Here is a 24,279-nt window from a genome sequence, read left to right as displayed (position 1 = left end):
ACTTCCGTTTCTTTCCTATTGAACATAATGATGAAATCTCTCATGTCTAAATACAACCATCAGGCTTTCTTTTTACCTTTTCACATGGATTGGTTTTGATTTTATTGAGTTTCTATTAGCGACTTTGATGCATCAGGCACATCAATATTGCATCGATATTGCCCTTATTCTGTCTTTTGATGCATCCACTTGTAGTGCCTTGGGTTTTGTGTCTTCAGAATTTCAGTACCAGAGTTTCAGTAACCAGTCATTTCAAGCTTTTCTAATGTGCTCTGTTTCAGTCCCATGTTACATGTGGTTTCATTAACTCATCTGGAATAACATCTGCCCGTAACATATTGGATATGACTTTGAGGCTGTGAAATGCATTCTCAAAGTGAAAGTGCTCTAGTTCTGGTTCTTTTCCAAGTAGTGGTATTTATACAATAGCTTTCAGAGTGGATAGGATGCAGTGTCAAATCCTATGTGCTGGCTACATAAACTGCTGTATCTGATTCTTTTTAAGTCTCAGCGGACACTTCTATTTTTTCCCTTTCTCATTTTATTCACCTGCACCCTCTGAGGCTGCAGTCTAGTTTTTCTGATGTATGTTTTACACCTGAGCATGTCACCAATATACATTTCAAGTTCTAAAATACATTAACCTATTTTTGCAAGTGAAGGTGGTGGTTGTGCAAGACAGCAGACTGAGCCAGCGGACGTTCTGCACAGTTACAGGATGGGAGGTGGCAGTGCAAGGCCCACTAATGTGCCCTAGTCATGGTTCAGTCTCCAGACCCAATCTGCCCCTTGCTTCTCTGCTGAGAATTCCAACCAGGAAGTGGAAACTGGGACTGTTGTTTTTCACGTGCGGACACCTACGATTGGACTGAGGCCACGCAGTAGCCTTCAGATGGCATGCAACTTTTGGTCATTATTAGCGTGGGCTTTATAACACGACCTGCTGCAATGTGAAGCCAAAGATCCTTAGTCTCGCCCCAACAATGACATTTGCCCAGATTCTGAACTTGTACCCACAATGCCCCTTTACATTTAGTAACTGCTGGGTGCAGGCTGTATGCTACATCACAGTCATTTCCTGTCTGGCTTTTTTTTTTATGTAATCTCTCAAAGCTTTTGCGTTGCCACTGTGAGTCTTAATACTATTACATGGGTCCTTTGATCTGGAACCCCAGGAGTCATTTTCTTTATCACAGTGTGCAGAGTTTTGTCCTCATCCTCACACATTACATCCATTTGATTCATAGTTATCTCCACAGCTTTAAAATATCAATTTTTTTGTGCACTGTAAGGTCATTCTCCCTCCACAGCCTTCCATGTGCAGCACATGGTCCAATTCTGTAAATACCACAAACAATTTGATGTTTAATGAAAGGCTACAAAGATCTCCATGTCCTCACCGCTCCTCTGGTAATGCTAGTTCAAAATGTTGGTATCTTGAGAAGAAACATTACATGCAGATCTGACAATTATGAGATTTGTCAAGTTGTGGCAAAACGGCTTTAGCTGCGTGAGCAGCAGATCTTCTTTACTCTTTTCCTCAGACATGAGTGAGGAGGTTTGTAAACCAACAAATTTTCCTCCCCGTATTAGAGAGGATAACAAGAAATGTATTTTTTAGGCCTCGCTTGTACCTCCATAACTGGCCTTTCAGCCAGATTAAGGCTTCAAATTATACAATAAAATCTTACATGTATATAGCACCCTTCACCCAAAGCACATTGTGAACTAATGTAGATCCAAGGATCTCTCTGCCCATCACTGAAATGTAGCCCCCAAGAGACCAGCTGTTTAACAGCACATGGCATCACAAGAAGTTAGGGACAGAAATACTGCCTGGGCTTGCACTGTGGAGACAGAATCTGTTAACCCAACTCTGCTTGGCTGGCACAGCTGCACACACACAGGTGACTAGTGTGCTAAAAGGATCAGTTCAGGCCAAAAGGTGCCCCCCCGCCATGCACACAAATTACATATCCCGGGACAGAGACTATTTTCCCAAAGGTGATTGAGTGGGTCTTAATTTGCCCAATAATCACAACTGGATTGAAAGATAGAAATTCCTGATAGCTTTCCACTCTACCAGACAGAATTGCTTCTCAAAGGAGAAGAGGAGAGTTTTATTTCTCTGGTCAATAAAACTATACAGCCTTCCAATCCCATCTGGACTCAGGTATGTCTCTGTTGTCCTCTGGCTTTTTCATTTTCAGTCAGGCTCACCAAAGGGCACCTTAACTTCTGTATCTAGAGGAAAACTTCCTAAAGCCTGTTTTTCCTTAATTAAGCAGTCCAGTTTATTACAAAGTCTACCGCCTGAAATGAAATGATCTGTCACTTACATCACTGATATGAAGTGCATTCAGGCGAGCTCTGACAAAATCTGGGTGGTCAGGAGGCAGGGTGTATCTGTGCATTGCATCAGAGTCTCCAGATCTGTACAGCCTCTGTGAAATCAAAAAGTATTCAGCGTGACGACTCTGGTGCTGGCAGCAGTGTTGAGGAAAACCAATTGATGCATGACGATATAACAAAAGGTTTAAGGTCTATTACAGTGAAAGGAAACTTACATCACTGCACTGGATGTAGCTATGCTTAGCGTGGATCAGGTCCGGAGAGTCAACCACTGTGGTGAACTTCATACTCCCTGGCTTCTGACGATACTTTGCCTGCAAGTGAAAAAAACAAGAGGCTTCTAGTAAATAGTGATCAATGAGAATTTTGCATATGTGACAACAGGAACAAAATGAAAAAAAAACAAACAAACCACTATCCTCAAACCACGCTGTTAAAAACAAAGTGTTTTTCCTTTAGTGCCAACCCTTATTTTAATGCTGGCAAACGTGGTTCCAATGTGCCACTGCAGTGTGCACAAATAAAAGTTTCTTTTCTTTTTGCAAACAGGAGTTTGCTCTAACAAATTCACTTCTTCTATACAGATCTCATAAACTCTAGTTAGGAATGGTACACAATTTCTGCGGTAATAAATTATGCTGATTAGGCTAAATCACCCTCCTGTCAATGTTATGCGCAATAGCATGCAATTTAAAAAACTGTAGCTCATCCGCTTAGCATTTCATACTGGCGTTTACTGCATTTATTTGTTTACATATTTTGGTTTTAGACAAGCATGTCCGTTGGAATAGAAAATATGCCACGAGTGTCACAAGTGGACGCTCATCTCCCATACTGCTCTTTGGTAACTTACGCTTTGTATAAACAGGCTCCCACATCAAAAGGAAATGATAAGCTACATTCGTAAGTGTCATGTAACGAGGAGCCTTGATGGTAAACAATTCCTACAGACGTGCCAGCCCATAAAAAATGTATCAGTACCTCACTGATGAGCTCTCCAGCCTTCTTTACATTTTCTATCTGTGGAGATCTTAGAGCCAGCCAACCAACCCCTTTCATGAAGTTCAGGTCTGCTTTATAGCGAGACTGTTAAAAATGAAAATGGTTAGCTTTTCTCAGTTTTGCATCCGCAGCTATTAGGTTTTTTAAAAAGACTGCCCGATCCATATTAAACTTTTCGACTTTTTCATTCTCCATGCATATATCACGTCATAAAACCAAACTGTTTGCATTTCTTCATTCCACCAGGAATTAAATAATGAATCATATGCAAGTCACGAGAGGAGGCCTCACAAGTGAATTAACATGATTCAAAGCAGAAATAACCTGTTTGTATGGATGTAAAAGATCCCTTTTTAAAATAATTATTTGAAGTAGGTTCAACTCAGCAATACTAATTATTTTATCCAATGCATGTTTTCTAATTAGCCTGACTTTGTAAGAGGACAGCAGTTCTCTGCTCTATATGGTTTAGAGCCCCATCTACAACGAGAATGGGCTAACAAAATGAATAGGGCCAATTGTTAAAGCAAGTGGAAGACGAACAAAAAACCTCGAGGTTCTCGTCCAGATTCTGCAAGTGACCCATTGTATGACTTTGACCAAATCATTGAACAGTTCCATGCCTCCAGCTCTCCATATTTAAAATGGAGAGAACAGCGATTACTTATTTCAAAGGGGGGCTGCAAAGCTATCAAACTTCTCTTGGCTCCTCAGGTGACAGGTGCTGTATAAGTGCAGAACTTTTATTCTTACTGGGTGGTAGATGGGACGGCAAAATCTGTTGTTTCATCTGATAAACTCCTAGATGATTTGGGTGACATCCCTCATCAAATCATCTTGATTATTTTTCTGGCTTACTCATAACATTTCTAAACACATGAGGCCACATCCCGAGGTCTTTATCAATTCTTTACTCAGTCCCTAACAGAGAAACTCTTAGGAACTCCAGTGGCAGTTTACCGTGTAAAGACTGAAGGGTTTAGACCATAGAAATGTTACTTTCATGTAATGTAATGCACAGGTTATCATAGTTCCTCTATATCAGGGCTCTGTGTGTGCCATTTGGTCCCTGATGTGATTTCAGGCCACAAGAGGGATTGGATGGAAAGGTAGCAAAGGACTGGCGTAAGGCAGGCAGCCTGCAACAGCCCCCCAAATGCCATTCCAATGGCAGGGAAGCATCAGAGCACAAGGGTACTCCAGCCAGGCTCTTGAAACCATTGTACACCTCTGTCCCACTACAGAACTCCTCTACACAGGAGTTGAGAACACCTCAAGAACTGAAAGGGACTTATTCCACAACTGACCATCCAGCCCCTCACCAGATAGGACCCATTCCCCACCTAATCAAACACAACAAGAGCTTGCAGGACAACCCAGTCACCATCACCTCTGCAGATGTGAGGACCAGCTATCAGAGGGAGCTGCCAACAGAAGTCTCGGTGATATGCTGAGGGGGTTGGTAAGCATGGTGAGTGATGGGGACAGGGCTGGAAGGCGGGGTGGAAGGACTGATGGATTTGAGAAGGGGAGCACATGGAACTGAGTGAGGTTTTGGGGTGGGTAGAAGTGGGAGGCGTATGGAATTGACGGACAGGTTGAGCAGAAAACAGAGTATTTTATGCAAGAAATATGATATGTTGCTGACTGCAGGGGAACATTTTGAGGGACTCGGTGAAACTTTCAGCAATACAATCCTGACCCAAAAGAAGTTGGCAATGCCTGTTTTTTCCCCAATGTACTCTCTAGTGATTAATGTCTGTGTGTAAACTCTGTGCTACTGTCAAAGCAGAGAGGAAAGAAATCGAAGGCTCCCCCCTCAACACAAATTAAGCCCCCTGCTAATGGCTCTCTTTTTACATTGGGATCCTCCAGTTTCCACTGGAAAATCTTTTGCTTTCTTTCCACTCTAACAAAGAACAAAGACAATTGGATACATTTATAACATAGAGAGGCAAATCCAACAGGGATCCTTCAATCGGATCGTTGGCTTTCATCTGAAGAGATGAAGTGCATAAGACTCTTTCAAGGTGCCTTTTGTTGCAAAGAAGAGTACGGTTGGGATGTTACATTGTAGGTACAGTAAGTAAGAAAGCAAGATGCAAGCTCTCCAGAGCTTTGATTGCTGTTCAGACGCTCTCATAAATGGACTGTCTACTAATATTTCTTCATCCAGATCAATTGAATCTAACAAATATCCTATCATTTGACCACAATAAGACCTGGAGTTCAGCAAACAATCAGTTCCCTAAAGATGTATTAAGAATTAGATCAACATCACAAGCTACATTCTTACACTGTATCATTCAACCTCGCTTTTCCCATGCAACAAAAAGGCAGCCAAAGGAGCTTTGTGATATGTAGTTAGTTATCAATTAAAGAAAACCTTTGTGGCCAATCTGTCAAAATGTGGCTATTTGCATGCGGGCAACTTTATACACCTCTACCTTGATATAACGCTACCTGATATAACAGGAATTTTGATATAACGCGGTAAAGCAGTGCTCCGGGGGGGTGGGGCTGCGCACTCCGGCGGATCAAAGCAAGTTCGATATAACGCGGTTTCACCTATAAACACGGTAAGATTTTTTGGCTCCCGAGGACAGCGTTATATCGGGGTAGAGGTGTATATGCAGTCACCTGTGCACACAATTTTTGAGTATTTTCAGTGCCATATGTGAACAATAGTACGTACATGTGCAAAACCATTTGCAAGTGCAAATGGAGCACGGGTATGGCCTGTGTAGAGTTTATCATTTACATAACACACTGGTGTGCAAAATCTGTATGAAACAAGCCATTTGCATGTGTAAATTTGTACATAAGTAATTAGAAGCTGAACTGACTCCTGTTTGAAAATTTGGCCATTGATATTACGGTCTCCATTTGCAAAAGCCTCCACAATTGAGACTTGCAAATTAATCTCTGAACATGCAACCTCCTTCCCAGGGCATATTTGTGCCTGGAGAAGATGTGGATCTAGCTGTGCATGTGATCAAACATTTTGTAGATGCACATGTAGGAGTTTGCAGGAACATTTTCAGTGTCTGGCATCAACTTGTGGTTTGTGTCACAGGTAAGTTTTGCTGTTTCTAAACCTGTTTGCAATTAACAAGAGGGTTCTGTCTTTACCTCACTCTGTAGCATGTGGGCTCTCTTTGCCCACTGCATCTTCAAGTCTTCAGGTAGTGCTGTATACACATGGAATCTTTTCCTATAATCTTGCTCGCTCACTAAGGCCTGGGCCTTCCTAGCATGGACTAGATTCACCATGTCCATGGGCAGATGGTACTGAGACCAGATCTCCTGGGACCCTTTCTTATACTCCTGTTCGCTTTGCAACTTCCCAGCATGGAAGCAGTGTAGCAACCTGGTGTCATCCACAATGCTTCTGGCACCGATATGCTTTCCTCTTTCCATCACAAAGTTGTGCTTGTACTGACACTGAAAATAAAAGGATAAGGTGCTTAACAAGCATGCTTAACTTCAGATTGTGCATTATTATTTTAACTCCCAGGAAATTCCCTTTTTAGATACCAATTGTAAGAGGCCAAAAGAGAATGCAAAATCTATCCAAAAGAGAAACATTGTGCACACCGTCTCCAGTTTTTTGGGACCAACTGTTCCTGGACCATAAACTGATTTGAGAGAGAAGCGTAGGGTACAGGTCTAAGCATAAGAATAAGCACCCGGAACGAGTAAATTCTCATTGTAGCTCTGACTATGATTCCCTCTGTGACTGTGCATTTATCCTCTCCGTGAAATGACAAGGGTTATTGTTGTTGCATAAACAGTGTGTAGGGAACTTTAAAGAGAAGGTCCAGGCCTGGCCTGAAGACGTTATAATGTAGTCTAAATGGAATAATAATACTTATCTACCAGGCAGGGGAATTGAGGGGATTAAATTACAGTAGCTAATGTTTATCAAGTGCTTTGAAGATGAAGGGGCAAATTCAGACCTGCTGTAAGTGGACGTAATTTTATTACGGAATTGCAGATCTGAGGCTGCAGCCACAAGCACTATATAATCGCTAAGTATAGCTACTTTGTGAAATGTATATACATGTTTAAAGCATTCAGATTTTATTCCCCTGGACATAACAAAATATGCAGCTCAATGCGATGCAAAATCAAATATTTTTATTTCATTTTAATTATAGGTGACTCTTATAATTTGTTTACGAAATCCCTCGTGGGAAAGGAAAGGACTTAAAACTACCTACAGTTAAATAGTACCATGTCCTAATGTGTTCTGAAAAAGATAATCCAAACCGGAGAAAATTCTGAAGAGGAGGGACATATGTATTCCTTGCCTGGGAAGTTATTGAGATATACATTTGCATGAGTCCACTAATTTTCAGTGCCCAACTTGAGATGCCTATGACCTGATTTCTGGAGGATCTGAACTCTCAGCTTCTTGTGACTTCAGTATGAATTATAAGTGCTCTGCACTTCTGAAAATCAGGCCCAAGATGGGTGTCCAAAAACAGGCAGACACCCATAATTAGTGGATACGTTGAAAGTTTGGGGCTGAAGATCTAGATAGATTAGAGAGGGGAAGAATTTCCCTACCTTGCACCATACTTAAAATCACTGGATGTTTCCCAGCTCTTTGACTGGGTTTGGTTTCTGATTAGCTGTGACTCTTTTTAAAAAAAAAAAAAATCACACAAAGAATCTCATTCATAAGTAATATAGTCTGTCTCACATGGTTATAGGGTTGCTTTAATTCAGTAAAATCTGCCTTAGACATTGTTTTACATGAAGTTAACAGAAATTAGGCAAGATGGAAGGTTGAATCATTCAACTCACATCACTGGCAATTTCTCTGGAGGCCTTGGCAGTCTGGAAAGGGATCGCTTCCATTGTCAGCTTGTAGCCTTGAGCACACAGATTATGCCAAGACTCTCTGTACTTCGCCTAAAGTGGGAAAGGCACATGTAGATTTCTCTGTTTCATTTTTAAATGCATGAAAGAACGAACAAAGAAACCCTCTTACATTTGTTGTACAGTTAGTGAGTCAATTTCTTACTACCAAAGGATTTTTTATCATCTATAGAAGATCTTATTATCTCAAACAAACACGTGTAGCTTATTCTTTATGTAGATTTATTTTATTCACATATGTATACGTGCTAATGGCCACAGGTGTACATGCATTCAAATCAGAGAAAACAGAAATGGAATAGATCCAATAGGTCATCTAGTCCTAAACCCCTGCCAGTACAGAACTGTTCCTCAAGGTAAATCCAAATATGCGTAAGGAAAAAAAAACAAACACTTACATCACTGAGATTAGCTGCATTTATTCTTGCCCGTGAAAACTCAGGCAGACCTAGGGTTAGTGTGCAGTGATGCAGAATGTCTTCTCCAGCTGCTTTATACAGGCGCTAGGAAAGAGATTCGAGAATATAATTGCCACTCATTTTCTAGAATGTTTAAATAACATAACAGTGCACAGCCTTAAATATTTTGCTAGAACAAAAAGTACAAAAGAAATATACCAAAGCTTACTGCACCTATATAGGTTTGCTGGGGTTTTTTGTTGTTTTAGAAAGAGGTTTGGGTTGGATTTTTTTTTTTTTGAGGGGAGGGATTGTTCCAAATATCAAGGAAAATATTTCAGAACTGTTAGTTCTATCAGAAATACCAGGAGCAGATATTAGGTAAGAGGGTCTCAATGAGGGGTGAACTTTGGGGTGGTTGGATTTTTCCTGAAATTGGCATGTTTGACAGGTCACGGTGAATTTTGCAAAAATGAGAAAGAGGTTCTTGTTCTCAGATAGCATTAGGTGGGCTCTAATGTTGCTTATTCAGTACTATGCAAATGAACCTCCTCAAAAATGTACTAGAATCTACCTTCTTTGCATTTTGTTTGCTTTCAAGTAGAAAAACCTGATTACAGGACTTCATCTCAAATGGAGGCTATCTATGAAGTTTTAAAGGAGAGAGCTGATTGACAAAATGATACTAAATGTTTGTCCGGAAATAATAAAATATGATCTAACTGTGCCAAAGCACAAATCAATGATGCCTTCTTTCCTTTTGATGTATTATGTTTCTCAGAATGAGGTTCTCTCCCTCCCACTCCTCCTTCCCCAGCTCATTGCATTTTAAAAAGCACATTTTCTGATCCACGTTACTAGAGCCTACCTCATTAGCAATCATGTTGCTGAATTTTGCATGAAGGAGGCCAGGAGAGTCTGTCACCGATGTGTACTTGAAGGAATGTGGCTGCTGACGATATTTACTCTGAGTTCACACACACAAAGAAAAATGAACAGAAGCACTAAATTATCTTGTCAGATAAGGGACCTGTCTCCCTAATACTAGTGCTTTGGTTTTACTTCTTGTGCTTAAAATGGTGCTTTGTAAAGAATGTTCATCTATTAACCATTAGGCCAGTTTATCAATTGCTCCCATTAATCTGGTGCATTCATATCTCATTAGTGACAATGAAGAACAGATAGGGAATATTGTAGGGTTTAAATCAGTGTGCTGCCAAACTTGATGTAGAAATTTTATTATTTTACCTCTTCATGTCACTGGTCCTGACTATTGAAATCAGAGTTTCCTTGTCAAAGGCTCAATCCCTAGTTGCTGCAGTTGAACTTTCCACTTTCAAGCCCTTGGAAAAGTTGAGGTTCCACTTACTTTGAGGAGTTAAGTGAGAATTATGAACAAAAACCAGAGCTCATCACAAGGATCAAAGCACCTGATCTATTCATCAGAGTAGGGCTAGAGATGTGCAAACTCATTTTGCCTAGTTCCAAACCTATTTGAACATGGTCACTGGATTCATCTTTTGCTTTGGAGAAACTAGCAAGGTGAACAGCAGGGAGAGAGCGGAGAAGGAAAAATCAAATTGGAAAATAGGGTGGAAAACAGAATTCTGAGTAGGGAGAATGCAAAACACAGAGAAACGGTGAAAAAAGGAGCAGAGTGGGGGCAGGGAACAATTCAATGTTCAGATCACTCCAATGTGCCAGCCTAGCTTTTGGGGAATGTTACTATGTGTAATAGAGGGCACAGGTTTCCTCTTAGCTGGAAATACATTATTTTATATAAAAAAGTGTATCTTAAAAATACCAACCACATGCGTTCAGAACACAGGAGGAAAAGATTGTGGAAATAGTTAACGAGATCTGCAAAACCTCGAACTCCATCAGGTTCACCCATGTGAAATGAGAACATTAATGGCGTGATCAAATAAAGGGGGAGGGAGTCTACCATTAATCCAATGAGTCACTTTGCCAACCCAGTTTAATAGACACACATCTGGCGAATTCTTGTTTGTAGTGGAGAAATCAAACCCCTCTTTTGTTACCTCGCTGATGAGTTCAGAAGCTTTCTTCTTTCCTTCAATCTCTAGGGCCCCTGGAGTAATACAGCCAACTCCTTTCATAAAGTTCATGTCAGACCTGTACAAATTCTAAGGGAAACCAAAGAAAAGTAATTACAAGTTTGTATTTAAGATGCCCCCTCAGCACCCAGGTAGACACAATCTTACATTTTACAGCATATCTGAGTGAGAAGCCTAGGCTATAACAAGACAGCTCAAATTATCATAAAGGTGTAAAACTGATCGATAGGGGCATACAGAGACGTCTTTCTAAGCAGGGCCGGCTCCAGGCACCAGCCAACCAAGCACGTGCTTGGGGCGGCACCTTGGGGCGGGGCGGCACTCGGGTTTTTCTTTATTTATTGGTTCATCGGGGCAGCACTGGAGGGGTTTTTTTTGTTTCCGCAGCATGGCACTTGGGGGGGGGAGCGGGGGCTGGCGCGGCATGGCGCTTGGAGAGGGGTGGGGGCTTGGCGCAGCGCTGGGGGGACGGGGACTGGCGCGGCATGGCGCTTGGAGAGGGGTGGGGGCTTGGCGCAGCGCTGGGGGGTTGGGGGCTGGCGCGGTGCTCGGAGGGTGGTGGGGGCTTGGCGCGGCGCTGGGGGGGCGGGGGCTGGCACGGCATGGCGCTTGGAAGGAGGCGGGGGCTTGGCACGGCGCTCAGAGGGGGGACAGGGGCTGGCGTGGCACGGCACTCGGAGAGGGGCGGGGCTTCGGGTGGCATGGCGCTCGGGGGAGCGGGGATTTCGGCAGCGCTGGTGGGGTTCGGCTGTGCGGCGCTCGCGGGGGGGGGGGGGCGGGGGCGGCGCTCTTCTTTTTTGCCTGGGGCGGCAAAAAAGTTAGAGCCGGCCCTGTTTCTAAGGTACAACACTGCCTGTGGTGGTGTAGGCCCTGGATTTGTTATGAATTGTGTAGTTCAAGATTACATAGTGGGCCAAATTCGTCCTTATTAGAACTCCACTGATCATGTGGATTTAGTCTTAGGCTACAGTTTAGAGGTCTCTTATGAATCAGATTTTTTAAAATTGTATGCAGCCTTCTTCTAGATATATGCACCAATTACATTCAGATTCATAGCAGGTCAAAGGCCACAGGGCAAACAGTTTACACAATCAACAGGGCCTTTAGAAGGCCATCTCACTCATTGCAGAATTCCTTCTATTGTAACTCTTTACTACTCAAGTACCAGATAGATACACGTCTCATTCATCAATGTAATCAAGGGAGAACAGTCCCTGTTTACTCCACAATTGTTGCTCAGATACATATATCTGTGGATGTAATGGTCTGGAATATAACTATCATGTGTCAGACCCAATAGGATAATGGCACTGAGATGACTTTCATTTACCTCACTCTGGAGTTTATAAGCTTTCTTAGCACACTGCAATCTCACATCATCCGTCACAGAGGTGTACTGGTGAAGTAGTTTTCTGTATTCCTGATCGCTGACCAATGACTGGGCTTGCCGGGCATGCACTAAGTTTACCATATCCAGTGGCAGATGGAACTGGGTCTTCATATGCTCAAAACCTTTTTTGTATTTTACCTGTTAAAAAAATAAATGGATCACTTTATAGACTGAGGTATGGCTTAAAATTCAAGCTCTGATTAAAGGGATAGTCTCCACATTCCTCCAATTTCCTATACAAATCATTCTCTTATTTTAATAAATTCCCCAACCTAATTTAAGCATACCATGAAATTAGATTACCTGGCAGTCAATTTTGGGCCAAAAAAGAGTAGTCATTGACATTATTTTAAAATAACTGCAATGTTATCTATATTTGGAGTCCTTTTAAGGCTGAATATAATTAAAGCTAAAAAAATAAGTTATTGGTAAAATTGCAAATCTTACAGTTGATTCTTAAAAACTAATTATATTTTTACAAAGCACTAACAAACTCTTAAAGATATTTCATGATAATAAACCTATAGAGCAATATCTGAACCTTTTTAGAGAAAACCAGAATTAGCCCAGACCTTCACGCAAAATAATTTTAAAGTTCTAACATACTTGGGTAACCTTTTATAAATGTTTACATTTATTTTCACAGGAGTCTTTGCACTACTTAGTTCTGGCTAGAAAAAGATGAAATACTAGAAAAATTCAGAGAAATCTTATTCTCATGAAATTTCCATATGACTTATGCTGACTCAGGAGGTTCAGATAAACATTCAGAGTTTTTGGTGCTAATCAAAATGATGTAATAAACTTGATGGGTGGTGCAGATGGTTCTTTATTATTTTATTAAAATCTGCTCCAAACTGACCTTTTTTTTAGGTTTTCAGATCACTAGAACGAATAACCATTGTTGGGTTTACAACAAAAAATATGATGTTCTCACCTTGATACAACAAAGCATTCCAGTACAAACCCAATCCAACAGTTGTTGAAGTTCATGGAAACATTCCTATCTACTTCAATGAGTGCTGGTTGCATTGAGTGCCCCTCATGAACAAAACTTTTAAGCATGTGACTAGTCCTATTGACTTCAATAAGACTACTCATGTCTTAAACTCACACAAGTGAGTAAATGCTTTGCTGGATCAGGGTCATAGGGTCTGATCCTGAGTGGCACTGGGTAGCCACAATTCCCATAAGAAGTCAATGAAAGTTGTGGTGCTCAGCACCTTTCAAGACCAGGACAATATACTGAATGTATGACAAAAGAAGCAACCTGAAATTCCATATGTGCATTCAACATATAGGCTCTATAGAGTACAGTAAGCAGAAAATACTCAATGTAAAAGTTAAATCTCCAAATTATATAATTTAAATCCTTACATGAAAACTGGTAATCCTTCTTAATCATTTATAATTGTCCCTTGGTGATTATATATATATATATATATATATATATATATATATATATATATATATATATATATATACACACACACACACAGAATAACATACTGTATATCTGGAAACAGTTGCATGGAGTAAGAGGCCTGTAGAGAGAATAGAGTGTAGGGCTATTTTACACTCAGATTAATAATAATTTATTTAATGTAAAAGAATAATAATAATGCATTAATGTAAAGTATTTAGCCAGTGAAAAGGAAGACTTGAGTCTTATGTAATATGCCAGAGAACCTATCCATAGCAAAGTCTGTTTTCCATGGTCATTAGAAAATTGTTTCTACGTGTTCCTTCCCAGGTCCTTGTACTTACATCACTTTGTAGCAAAGCTGCATGCACTGAGTGAGCAACGTTAAGATCATCTTCCAAGCCCTGTGAGCCAATCATCTGTCCTTTCATTTTCTCAAATGCCTCCTTGTATTTGTACTGAAGTGGAAAAAATAACAGAAATTTGATAAGAGCCAAGTAACAAGAGAGGTGAGTTTTTGACCAAAATTGAGCCTTGCTTTTTTTTTAACGGTAATTGAGCAAATGAACTGAATGAACAAGAACTGTTGAAGGAGTCAAGGAGTCTATTCCTCTTTTCGACACAAGTCATAGATGGTGTAAAGAATTCTCTGACGAAGCAGTTGTAAATCTTTGGACTATAAATTTTAGTTACTATTATGTTTTGCCAAGTCTTAAGAGATGAACACTGAATAAATCTTAAGTGAATGTTGAGAGAGCCTCGTCAGTACACATCGTTCAGTATCTTGACTTATTTAGAAGAATATACAAATGCAGATATTTAGAAAGCAACATGGGTCCCACCACATCATATAATGGATATGACATTCTTTCTTAATGCATTTCTCTGTATCTGACTATATTGACATAGTCTTTTATATACATAAAGCCTGCTATACCTATTTTTTCAGTAAAAATTCAGTTTCAGAGGACTATGTGTTTTAAGAAATTAAAGTTTGATTCTGAAATCTCTCTCTTACCTATAGATTTCTGCTTCAAATGTAGTCTAGGTTGATAATGACTGAAAGCTGTCAACAACCCTTATGGCTGTTCAGTCTGTATCTGAAATGAGTTGGTCATCTCAGTACAACTCCATATTTAAAAGCCCTCAGTCACCAATGACACCTCATTGGGTCTTTAGTCTCAGAAGGGAGGCCAAGAGTTGAATGGAGCATGGGATAGATCCCTCTCAGCATGTAGGCTGGAAATACTGTTTCCAAGAGCACTGGCACACCACAACAGAAACAGTCTGGAGTACCTGGTATTTTATATTGGACAAAATTAGCAGTAATTTCACTTACATCACTTATGATTTCACTTGAAGCCTTTGCTGCCTGGAAGGGAATGGCATCCAATTTCAGTTTATATCCACCATCTCTTATCTTACTCCAGGATTCTTTGTAGTGAGTCTGTTCGGAAATATTGAACAGCATTTAAATTCATTTACTACACAGCAGGTTGACATTGCACCTTTGTTGTTATAATAGAAGCATCATTGTGTTTGCTACATTTTATTCAAACAGATGGGGCTGGTATAAATAAAGCTATCAATACAAGACAGATGTACAACAGAACACAAGTCTCAGTAATGGGGCTGTAACTCACTTTCTCGGTTGTTCATTTCTAATTTGTCTAGTGGTCTGACTTATAGATTTGTAAATTCCAAGGCCAGACAGGACTATTGTGATCATTTAGTCTGATTCTCATGTATAACACAGGCCAGAAAATTTCCCCAAAGTAATTCCTACAGCATGTATTTTATAAAAATATCCAATCACATTTGATTTCTTATTTTACCAAGAGGATAATCGGGCCATAGAATGATCATATATGAGGGACAGGAAGTACATAGAGTACTGTAAAATTGGCAAGATACTCTAGGGATGTTTTTCACTCTTTCTCTGAAACATTAAAGACCAGATTCTGATATCCTCACCTCACTGATATTCAAAGCATTTAATTTAGCCTGAAGGATTTCAGGAAGATCTGCTGTTTGTGTATAATGATGCTTTATGTTCTCTCCGTGCTCCTTGTACAGCCTCTGAAATGCAGAAGAATTTCAAATAGAACACTCACTACACATCCGATCACAGGTTGAGATAAAAACAATAAGGTCTGAGTTTATTAAAAGCAAAGAATACAGAAAAGCAACAGCAGTACTAATAAATGCAGGCAACTGTATTCATCGAGAGGTCTTGAAAAGAGCTGGGGCCTGATACTTCTCTCAAGCAGGGTAAACTGGGAGGGTAAACTGAAGTCACGTGGGTATAAAATCAATGTAAGACCCTAGATTTCTGAATATTAAGAAATCAATGCAAGACCCTAGATTTCTGAATATTAAAAAACTGTTATCAATTTAATATGTGACTAAAGAGATAGCTAATTATTAACAGGCTATTCATTAAGGACTTGCAACTATGAGGGGCCTGATTCTGAGAGTGGCTGAGACACCTACAATTCCCATTGAAATCACTGGGAGTTGTGGATCCATTGGCACACCTCTTTAAAATGATTGTCAACAATGAGTAAATGCACATGGAGACAGTCATCTTACCATCTCCTGTTTTATAGAACAAAATGGGACAATTATGGACTATTGAAAGTTTGGGTAGTCAACTCTGTAGGATAACACTGCAGTTGTTACTACATGTGCTACCAATACACATATTCTAAATAACGAACTGATACTTGGCATACAATAAATGTCTTAGTATATCTAAACCTTTTGTGTGCAGTTACACCTTCTGAAAGATTTTTCCACTTTACCTCTCAGTTTCCCCTTGCATTTAGCTTTACAATGTACCTACTGGGAGGACTAGTACAATTGTCCAACATTTTGACTGCTTTTGACCATTTTGTAAATGCGAGATCCTCTCATGGACCATCTTCTCTTTCAATCTACTTGCCTTCCCTATAGAATTTTCTGTCTGTTCTAGTGTTTAGGGAGTCCACAGCTTGAGACCCATTAGACTGCACCCCTATGCTCCTCAAATACTCTACTCTGCCCGCTCTTCACTGATATAGAGGGGCCCAATTCTGTAGATGCTCCCGAGTGGAAAGCCACTGACAGCTCCAAACATGGAGTAATTGTAACATTGTGCAGACACTGAGTGCTAACTCATATTTACCCTGCTTTAGTATTAAGGATTTTGATTCTTATTAAGTCTACCAAAGGCAAAGGTACTAGAATATCACATTAGCATTTGCATTACACAAAGGTCTGTCATCTTTTTCTTGATTTTAAAAATACCTATTTTCACAAGTGTTTTTTCTCCTCAATAAAACATTCTCTCTTGGCTGAAACTTGTCTTTGTTGGGTGACTTTACTATACTATTCACTTCCACATTATCTCAGTTAAGCCTACAACAATTTCAAATAGTCCTTCTATTAAAAATAAAGACCAAAAACCTTTCAGGTTCCTCCTCCTGGATTTCTCTCTCAGCAGGATGACAGCCTAAAATTATTAATTTATTTTTTCTGTCGTCACGTCACTTCACATTCTGTTTCTAAAGTCTCAACAGAATCTAAAATTTAAAACATCTGGGTTTGAAAATAGTAACCACGCAAATGTTTTTTTTTCTGTGCTAGACCTCAAAAGGTCAAAAATTTCTAAATAAGGAAGGCAGGTCAGTCCCACTCCCAAATCATATTCCTGCAAAATATTTTTGTATAGAAAGCCTTCTGTGTGTGGAAGTTCCATTGACTTCAATGGGAGCTCTGTGGGTAGAAGACTTCCATACTAAGTAAAAATCATGCCCTTTGTAAGGTGCACCTCACTAGAACATAGAAGCTTCATGGTTCCCAAGAATAATCTTAGAGAGAGAAAGAGAAAACCAGTTCTTCAGTCAGGTCGTTCAAAGAGGATACCACTCTTATAATCATAATGCATATACATTATAACTTACATCCACAGCCTGGTTATAACTAATTCTAGCCTGGATCATCTCAGGAGTGTCTTTAATACTGGTAAACTTCAAAGCACATGGATGCTGACGGTACTTCTTCTGTTGAGCAGAAAAAGATCAAAGCTGTGAATTTTGTGCTGCTCTTTCATGCTATTTGAAAGGGAAAAATCATAGGTTGCTCGAGATTAGAGTGAATTTGTGAACATAATTATAATTCCTCTTTCCTCATCTTTATGTCCTAGGTACTTTCAGATTAATATTTGTTTCAATTTAACAATAGCCATTTACCGATTAATATTAAAGGATTTCTACCTAAATATAAAGGAAACATTTCAAAATCAGATTATGCCTACTAGAATACTCTGGGACCCATGGTAAGAAAGCATTTTTTAAGTGGCTTCAAACACAGTACAATTGATTACAATTTTTATTTATAGTTCCTTTAAACAAGAAATGGTACCCACTCGAACTGCGCGAAAAAAGGTCGTGATTACACTTCTTGTTGGAAGTTTTATATTTCCTGCTAACACCTGAGAACGGCAGACTGCACTGAGATCACTAATACGGTGTTTAATTATTGCTGCATATTTTACAGGTGCTGAGATTAATTCCGCTTATTTGAAAGGGCCCATAGTATCTTCTGAGAGGTCTTGAAATATAAATAATTAAAATGAAGGCTGCATATTGTCAAGCTTACACTTTGTCCATATGGCCCAATCCTTGAAGGCCGTACACGTGTAGCAGTCAAATCAGCACCCACTCTTCCTGCATTAGGCTGTACTACTTCCATCTTCAGTCTTATCTCCACTCCACACAGAGTCCTGCTGCCTGAGTGGGGCGTTTGTGGCTCTTTTAGAAACTGCTCAGATTTCAATGTCCAAGTCTAAATCCCTATCCCTGTTACATCCCTTAACACAATTTTTAGGCTACAGGGCCAAATCCTTAAGTGATAAACAACCTGTAAAACCTACAGGCTTTATGGAGATGAAGGTGGTTTTGGACCTCTCAGAATTTGTCCTAAACTGAAAACAGATCTGTAGAATAATTGACTAGAAATTCATTTAATTAAGTGCTAAGAGATACTGCTCTTGGAGATGCTTTTTAATCCCATCTTGCCAGATGGGGTCAGACTTTTAAATAAACAAACAATATTATTTAGTGTTCATAAAAAAGGCCAGATTAACAGTCTTGGAGTCTGAAGTTCTGTATTCGAAGACAGAACAGACACAACATAGGCAGTAGCAATGCAACTTTGTTAAACTATCTTGCCAATGTGGGCCAAACCTCACCTACAGGGACCACTTCAAGGGGTTCAGCCTTCATATCCTACTGAAACACTGGCCTCTCTACTGACAGTGGTGTCCAGTTAATGACAATGAAATGCAGATTTTTGTGACATCTGCATGATTTAAAAGTTTGTGGGCCAGATTCCCAGCTTGTATAAACAGGCAGAGTTCCATTGGCTTTAGCAGATCTGGCCGAATATGTGGTCAACTGTCTTTTAAAAGTCTGTTTTCTCTTACTGCTGAAGATTATATGGAAATATGTCAATACTGCCAGCACTTAGCCACATGCTAAAGGATAACTGAAAAGCTAAATTATTTGGTGCATCTTTATACTCAGTGTGTGGACAGGTGACCCTTCTAGGTTTTACCATTGGCTATCTAACGTGTTGTAAGTCTTTCAGTTTTCTACTGATGAAGATTTGGTCAACAGGCCCTCCTTCAGAAATCTGCAAACTATTGAACCGATTCTGCCAGTGGCTCCTTTGAAGGACCACAAAAACAGGCACAAAGGATTCTTGAGCTCATCTAAAGAGCATTCTTTTTGAGTGGGTAATGTGGGAGTCATGGGGATAATAAGGATCAGAATCCACAGACAGAGACAGCTGGATCGAGAGAGATCCACATGGATGTCCATGTCAATATATACAAAAAAGAGAGAAAGAAAGAACGTGTACAAAAGGAGGCTCTGGGTGCAATAAGTGCATCTTTTCATCATCTCTCCTGTTTTGCTTCATTAAAAAGGTAGGTTAGTAGGTAGCAATTGAGCACTGTTTGATTGTCATTATTATTCATAATATCATTTGTCACCTGCTTTGTTTTTGCAAAGGCTAGATGGACTCCTACTGGTGTGTGTTTGGTATCTGGTTTCCCTCTAATTACCAGTCCTATTCCTGGTTTTGAGGGCTTTCATGTGGTATGCCTTTTTCTTTCCCCTTTGAGTGGAAATTATTTTAATTTTATACAGACATTTTGCACACATTATGCAGCAAGTTCTGTTACATGCTGTCATGAAATCTCACCTCGCTAATGAGTTCTCCTGCCTTCTTAGCCTGCTCCACATTTAATGACCCAGTAGCTATCCATCCAACTCCTTTCATCCAGTTCAAATCTGCTCTGTATTGGTTCTGACAAAGGGAAAAAATGCCCCATTGTTGGTGCTCATACATTTAAAGTGCCATTAGAGGATTCAGACATATCGGGAACACCAACTGAGTCAAATTAGTGCCTGCTTTTGTTTTATCCACGGCTGCGCAATTGCAGGTAAAACAAAAAAATACAGAGAGACGGCAGTATAACCATCTATTATCAGTTCTGCTGTATGCTTTGCAAGGCAATCTTTTAAAAAGGTTGGCCTGTTCCCTCACTGTCATCTTCAATTCTTACTCTGAATACAAAAAGTAGGCTTGTTTCATCGTATGCAGTATCTTCCTGGATATTCTTTGTTTAAAAGGACACTGCAGAGACAATGAGGATTCTGAGGGTATAGATCTGTTTCAGAGGATTTCTTGTAACACTTAAAATGTCACAATGAGGGGAAATGGTCTCAGCTGATATCGTCCAAGGACCTGGAACGGTGAAGGGCGTTTAAATGAACACTTTCCCCTAACACTGGTGACATTTTTCTATTCAGCAATTACAACAAGAGACCAAGCCCCTGCTTCTCACCATCCTGCCCGCAAGCAACAAAATAGCCAGTCATCAAAGCTGCAATTTTCAAATGAGCCTAAGGGAGTTAGGCCCACAACTCACACCAAATTGCCAGGAGATTTGGGCACCTAATTCCCTTAGGTGCCTTTGAAAAACCCCAGCCTCACTCATTAAAGAGGCAAGTCTGTCTTACAGCAAACACATATCACTTTCACATAAAGGAGGCAGTGTCTCTAGTGGTTAAAGCAAGAGACCGGACTCTGGACTCTTGGGTTCTGTAATTGATTCTGTCATCATCTTGGGCAAATTATTTAGCCTCTTTCTATCTCAGTTTACCTGTTTGCAAAAGGTGAATAATAAACCTCACGGGAGAGTCCTGAGGATTAATTAATGTCTGCAAGATGCTATGCAAGCACAAAGACTTGACATACTCGGGCAAATATGTGCTGATTCTAAGGACTCCATTTTCAGATCCAAAAAACATTTGTCCATTACAAAAAGTTTCATTTATTCAAATGTTCTTATGTTCTAAATGGATTTTTGTCAATGTATAAGGTATATTTTTCTGGTCCTAAATGTATAAACCTAGATTTTAATTCATGAGCTATAGAAATTCATTTAAGTCCTAACCATCTGAAAGAGCTGAATAAAACAGTTAAGCAATGTATGAGATTGTGAACTTACATCACTTTGCAAACCATAGGCCTTCTTGGCCCATTCCACTTTCATGTCAGTAGGCAGAGCAGTATAACAATGCAGGGTTGTCTTATATCCTCTATCTGTGATCAAATTCTGAGCCTTTTTGGCATGGACAAGGTTTATCATATCCATGGAGACATGAAACTGAGACTTTGTGTCCTCAGATGCCTTCTTATACTCCAGATCACTCTGTAACTTGGACATTTGGAGAGAATGCGCTATCTGTGAGTCTGCTTTCACGTCTTTCACTCCAATCAATTTACCCTTGGTCTTCTCATAACTTTCCTTATACTTTATCTGTGAAGAAGAAAAAATGGATCATAGATACAAAGAGATGCAGCTGGGCTGTAGCCATTTATTAACAATCAAATGGTAACTTAAAGTAAAGACGGCATTTCTTTTTTGCCATTATTCAGATTCTCCCAAAATGCATTTGCCTTTCCGTCTCTGGTAGAAACACTACAGTAGTGAGATCCACATTTGGAAACTGAACTCTTCTCAAAGATTCATAGATTCCAAGGCCATAAAGGACCATAGAACTTCCCCAAAATAATTCCTACAGCAGATCTTTTAGAAAAGCATGCAGTTTTGACTTAAAAATTACCCGCGATGGAGAATCCACCACGATAATTGGGAAGTTTTTCCAATGGTTAACTACTCTCGCTGTTATCCAGTCATTGGATCATGTTACACCTTTCTCTGCTAGACTGAAGAGCCCATTAAATATTTGTTCCCCATGTAGATACCTACAGACTGTACTTGTCCTCTCTTAACCTTCCCTGTGTTAAGGTAAATAGACTGAAAGAGCACAATCGATCACTATAAGGCACGATTTCTAATCCTTTAATCATTTTTGAGGCTCTTCTTTGAACCCTCCCCAATTTGTCAACATCCTTCTTGAATTATGGACACCAGAACTGGACACAGTATTCCAGCAGCGATTGCACCAGTGCCAAAGACAGAGGTAAAAATAACCTCTCTACACCGTGTAGCAGGGTGGCTCATGCCCTGAGGGGTTTAAAACAGCCCAGGAGAGGGCTGGGGCTGGGGCTGGGGCTGGGGCTGGAAACCTGGGCTGCCCCTATAAGAGGCAGTGTGCCAGGAGCCCAGTCAGTCTCCCTCTGTTTGTAGAGGGAGAAGGGCCTGGCTGCAGGGACCTAAGCAAGACACCTAGATTGGGAGCAGGGCTGGGGAAGGGCCAGGGGAGCTGGGAGCTCCAGCCTGGAAAGCCCCAGGCTGCAGGTCTGACTACAGGCCAGATAGGTGCAGGGTTGCAATGGGGCAGCACATGGGTAGGCAGAGGCAGCAGGTCCGAACCCCTTTGCCTATGATGAGTGGCTTATACTGCAGTCTGCCCCAGTGAACGGGGGCTAGATGGAGACTGGGCAGTAGCAAAGACTGAGGCAAAGTGGGAATAGTGGATGGGGGTTCCCCTGGGAGGGGGAGACCCAGAACTGTGGGGGTACTGCCAGGGAGCAGCACCCAGTTAAAGGGTCCTGAGAGGGACACGGGGGCCAGTAGTGGCGGCGAGACACCAGCCTGAAGAGGGCACTCCGGAGGCTGGATGCTAACTCCCAAGGACAACCAGCAGGAGGCGCCGCAGGGGTGAGTCTGCACCCGCTTACACACCTACTCGAGATCCCCTTGTTTATGCATCCAAGGATCGGGTTAGCCCTTTCGGCCATAATGTTGAACTGGGAGCTGATGTTCAGCTGATTATCCACCATGACCCCCAACTCTTTTTCAGAATCACAGTTTCCCAGGATAGAGTCACTCATCCTGTAAATATGGCCTACATTCTTTGTTCCTATGTGTATACATTTACATTTAGTGGTATTAAAACACATATTGTTGGAGTGTCTCACTTACCCATTTAGATCGCTCTGTATGAGTGACCTGTCCCCTTCATTATTTACCATTGCCCCAATTTTTGTTTCATATACTAACTTTATCAGTGATGATTGTATATTTTCTTCCAGATCATTGACAAAAACATTAAATTGCAAAGGACCAGGAACCAATCCCTGCAGGATCCCACTAGAAACACAACAGATCAATGAGGACTAGGGACCGAATGGCTAGGCAACAGTTCTGCAGAAAAGGACCTAAGGGTTACAGTGGATGAGAAGCTGGATATGAGTCAGTGTGGCCTTGTTGCCAAGAGGGCTAATGGCATTTTGGGCTGTATAAGTAGGGGCACTGCCAGCAGATCATGGAACGTGATCATTCCCCTCTATTCGACATTGGTGAGGCCTCATCTGGAGTACTGTGTCCAGTTTTGGGCCTCATACTACAAGAAGGATGTGGAAAAATTGGAAAGAGTCCAGCAGAGGGCAACAAAAATGATTAGGGGGCTGGAGCACATGACTTATGAGGAGAGGCTGAGGGAACTGGGATCGTTTAGTCTGTAGAAGAGAAGAATGAGGGAGGATTTGATAGCTGCTTTCAGCTATCTGAAAGGGGTTCCAAAGAGGATGGATCTAGACTGTTCTCAGTGGTACCAGATGACAGAACAAGGAGTAATGGTCTCAAGTTGCAGCGGGGGAGGTTTAGGTTGGATATTAGGAAAAACTTTTTCACTAGGAGGGTGGTGAAGCACTGGAATGGGTTACCTAGGGAGGTGGTGGAATCTCCTTCCTTAGAGTTTTTTTTAAGATCAGGCTTGACAAAGCCCTGGCTGGGATGATTTAGTTGGGGATTGGTCCTGCTTTGAGCAGGGGGTTGGACTAGATGACCTCCTGAGGTCCCTTCCAACCCTGATATTCTAAGTTTCTATGAATGATGATTCCCAATGCCAATTATATTTTGAGATGCCTATGATTTCACAGTAGCACAGGAAAGAAAACAGCAAGATCTAGTCTCTAAGGCTTGTGAGCTTTCCATGCAAGTAATCAACATGTCTGTTTCCAAAAGGGAATCAGAGTGGCTTTAGGCTTACCTAAAAGAGGAAGCGGTTTTTCAATATTACATGTCAATCTAAAAAGATAAAAAATTCAGCCAAAATAATCTTTATTTCTTTGAAAAACAGCCTCTCTCATCCAGACATTTTCTGGCTTATTGGCCAGACCAGTGACTTAGATGCACTATTCTGCAGTGCCACTTGCAAATTTTTGGTCAGTTTCTGGTTCTGAACATTCACCCTAAGGGCTAGAAGGGGCTGGGGAAGAGGTTGC

General features: G+C 40.7%; 2 protein-coding genes across 32 annotated transcripts in view; one reads left to right on the top strand and one right to left on the bottom strand.

The window, feature by feature from the left end:
• HABP2 (hyaluronan binding protein 2) overlaps positions 1–9,382 on the top strand; it is a 54,582-nt gene extending 45,200 nt beyond the window's left edge. The window contains exon 14 of one of the 3 annotated variants that reach the window (XM_065552459.1): positions 7,515–9,382. The gene's annotated coding sequence lies outside the window, so the exon portion shown is untranslated. Of the gene's footprint in view, positions 1–657; positions 1,170–7,514 lie in introns of those variants that run through there. The other 2 variants (XM_065552455.1, XM_065552458.1) reach the window with 2 other exon arrangements.
• The window catches only part of NRAP (nebulin related anchoring protein), a 62,812-nt gene that overhangs the window by 3,871 nt on the left and 34,662 nt on the right, over positions 1–24,279 (bottom strand). For 11 of the 29 annotated variants that reach the window (XM_042855256.2, XM_008166336.4, XM_042855259.2 and 8 more), the window contains 15 exons: positions 21,092–21,403; positions 19,780–19,884; positions 17,475–17,573; positions 15,505–15,609; positions 14,870–14,977; positions 13,875–13,988; positions 12,048–12,245; positions 10,682–10,786; positions 9,508–9,606; positions 8,640–8,744; positions 8,167–8,274; positions 6,487–6,798; positions 3,334–3,438; positions 2,568–2,666; positions 2,340–2,444 (listed from right to left, as the gene is read on the bottom strand). In XM_042855256.2, the coding sequence (XP_042711190.2) occupies positions 2,340–2,444; positions 2,568–2,666; positions 3,334–3,438; positions 6,487–6,798; positions 8,167–8,274; positions 8,640–8,744; positions 9,508–9,606; positions 10,682–10,786; positions 12,048–12,245; positions 13,875–13,988; positions 14,870–14,977; positions 15,505–15,609; positions 17,475–17,573; positions 19,780–19,884; positions 21,092–21,403 (2,079 nt within the window). Of the gene's footprint in view, positions 1–2,339; positions 2,484–2,563; positions 2,667–3,333; positions 3,439–6,486; positions 6,799–8,166; positions 8,275–8,639; positions 8,745–9,507; positions 9,607–10,681; positions 10,787–12,047; positions 12,246–13,874; positions 13,989–14,869; positions 14,978–15,504; positions 15,610–17,474; positions 17,574–19,779; positions 19,885–21,091; positions 21,404–24,279 lie in introns of those variants that run through there. The other 18 variants (XM_008166339.4, XM_065552450.1, XM_008166338.4 and 15 more) reach the window with 16 other exon arrangements.

Source organism: Chrysemys picta, chromosome 7, assembly GCF_011386835.1.
Source record: "Chrysemys picta bellii isolate R12L10 chromosome 7, ASM1138683v2, whole genome shotgun sequence".
Taxonomy (NCBI): Eukaryota; Metazoa; Chordata; order Testudines; family Emydidae; genus Chrysemys; species Chrysemys picta.
The sequence above is the reverse complement of the archived record's forward strand: the minus strand, read 5'-3'. Positions and strand labels throughout refer to the sequence as shown.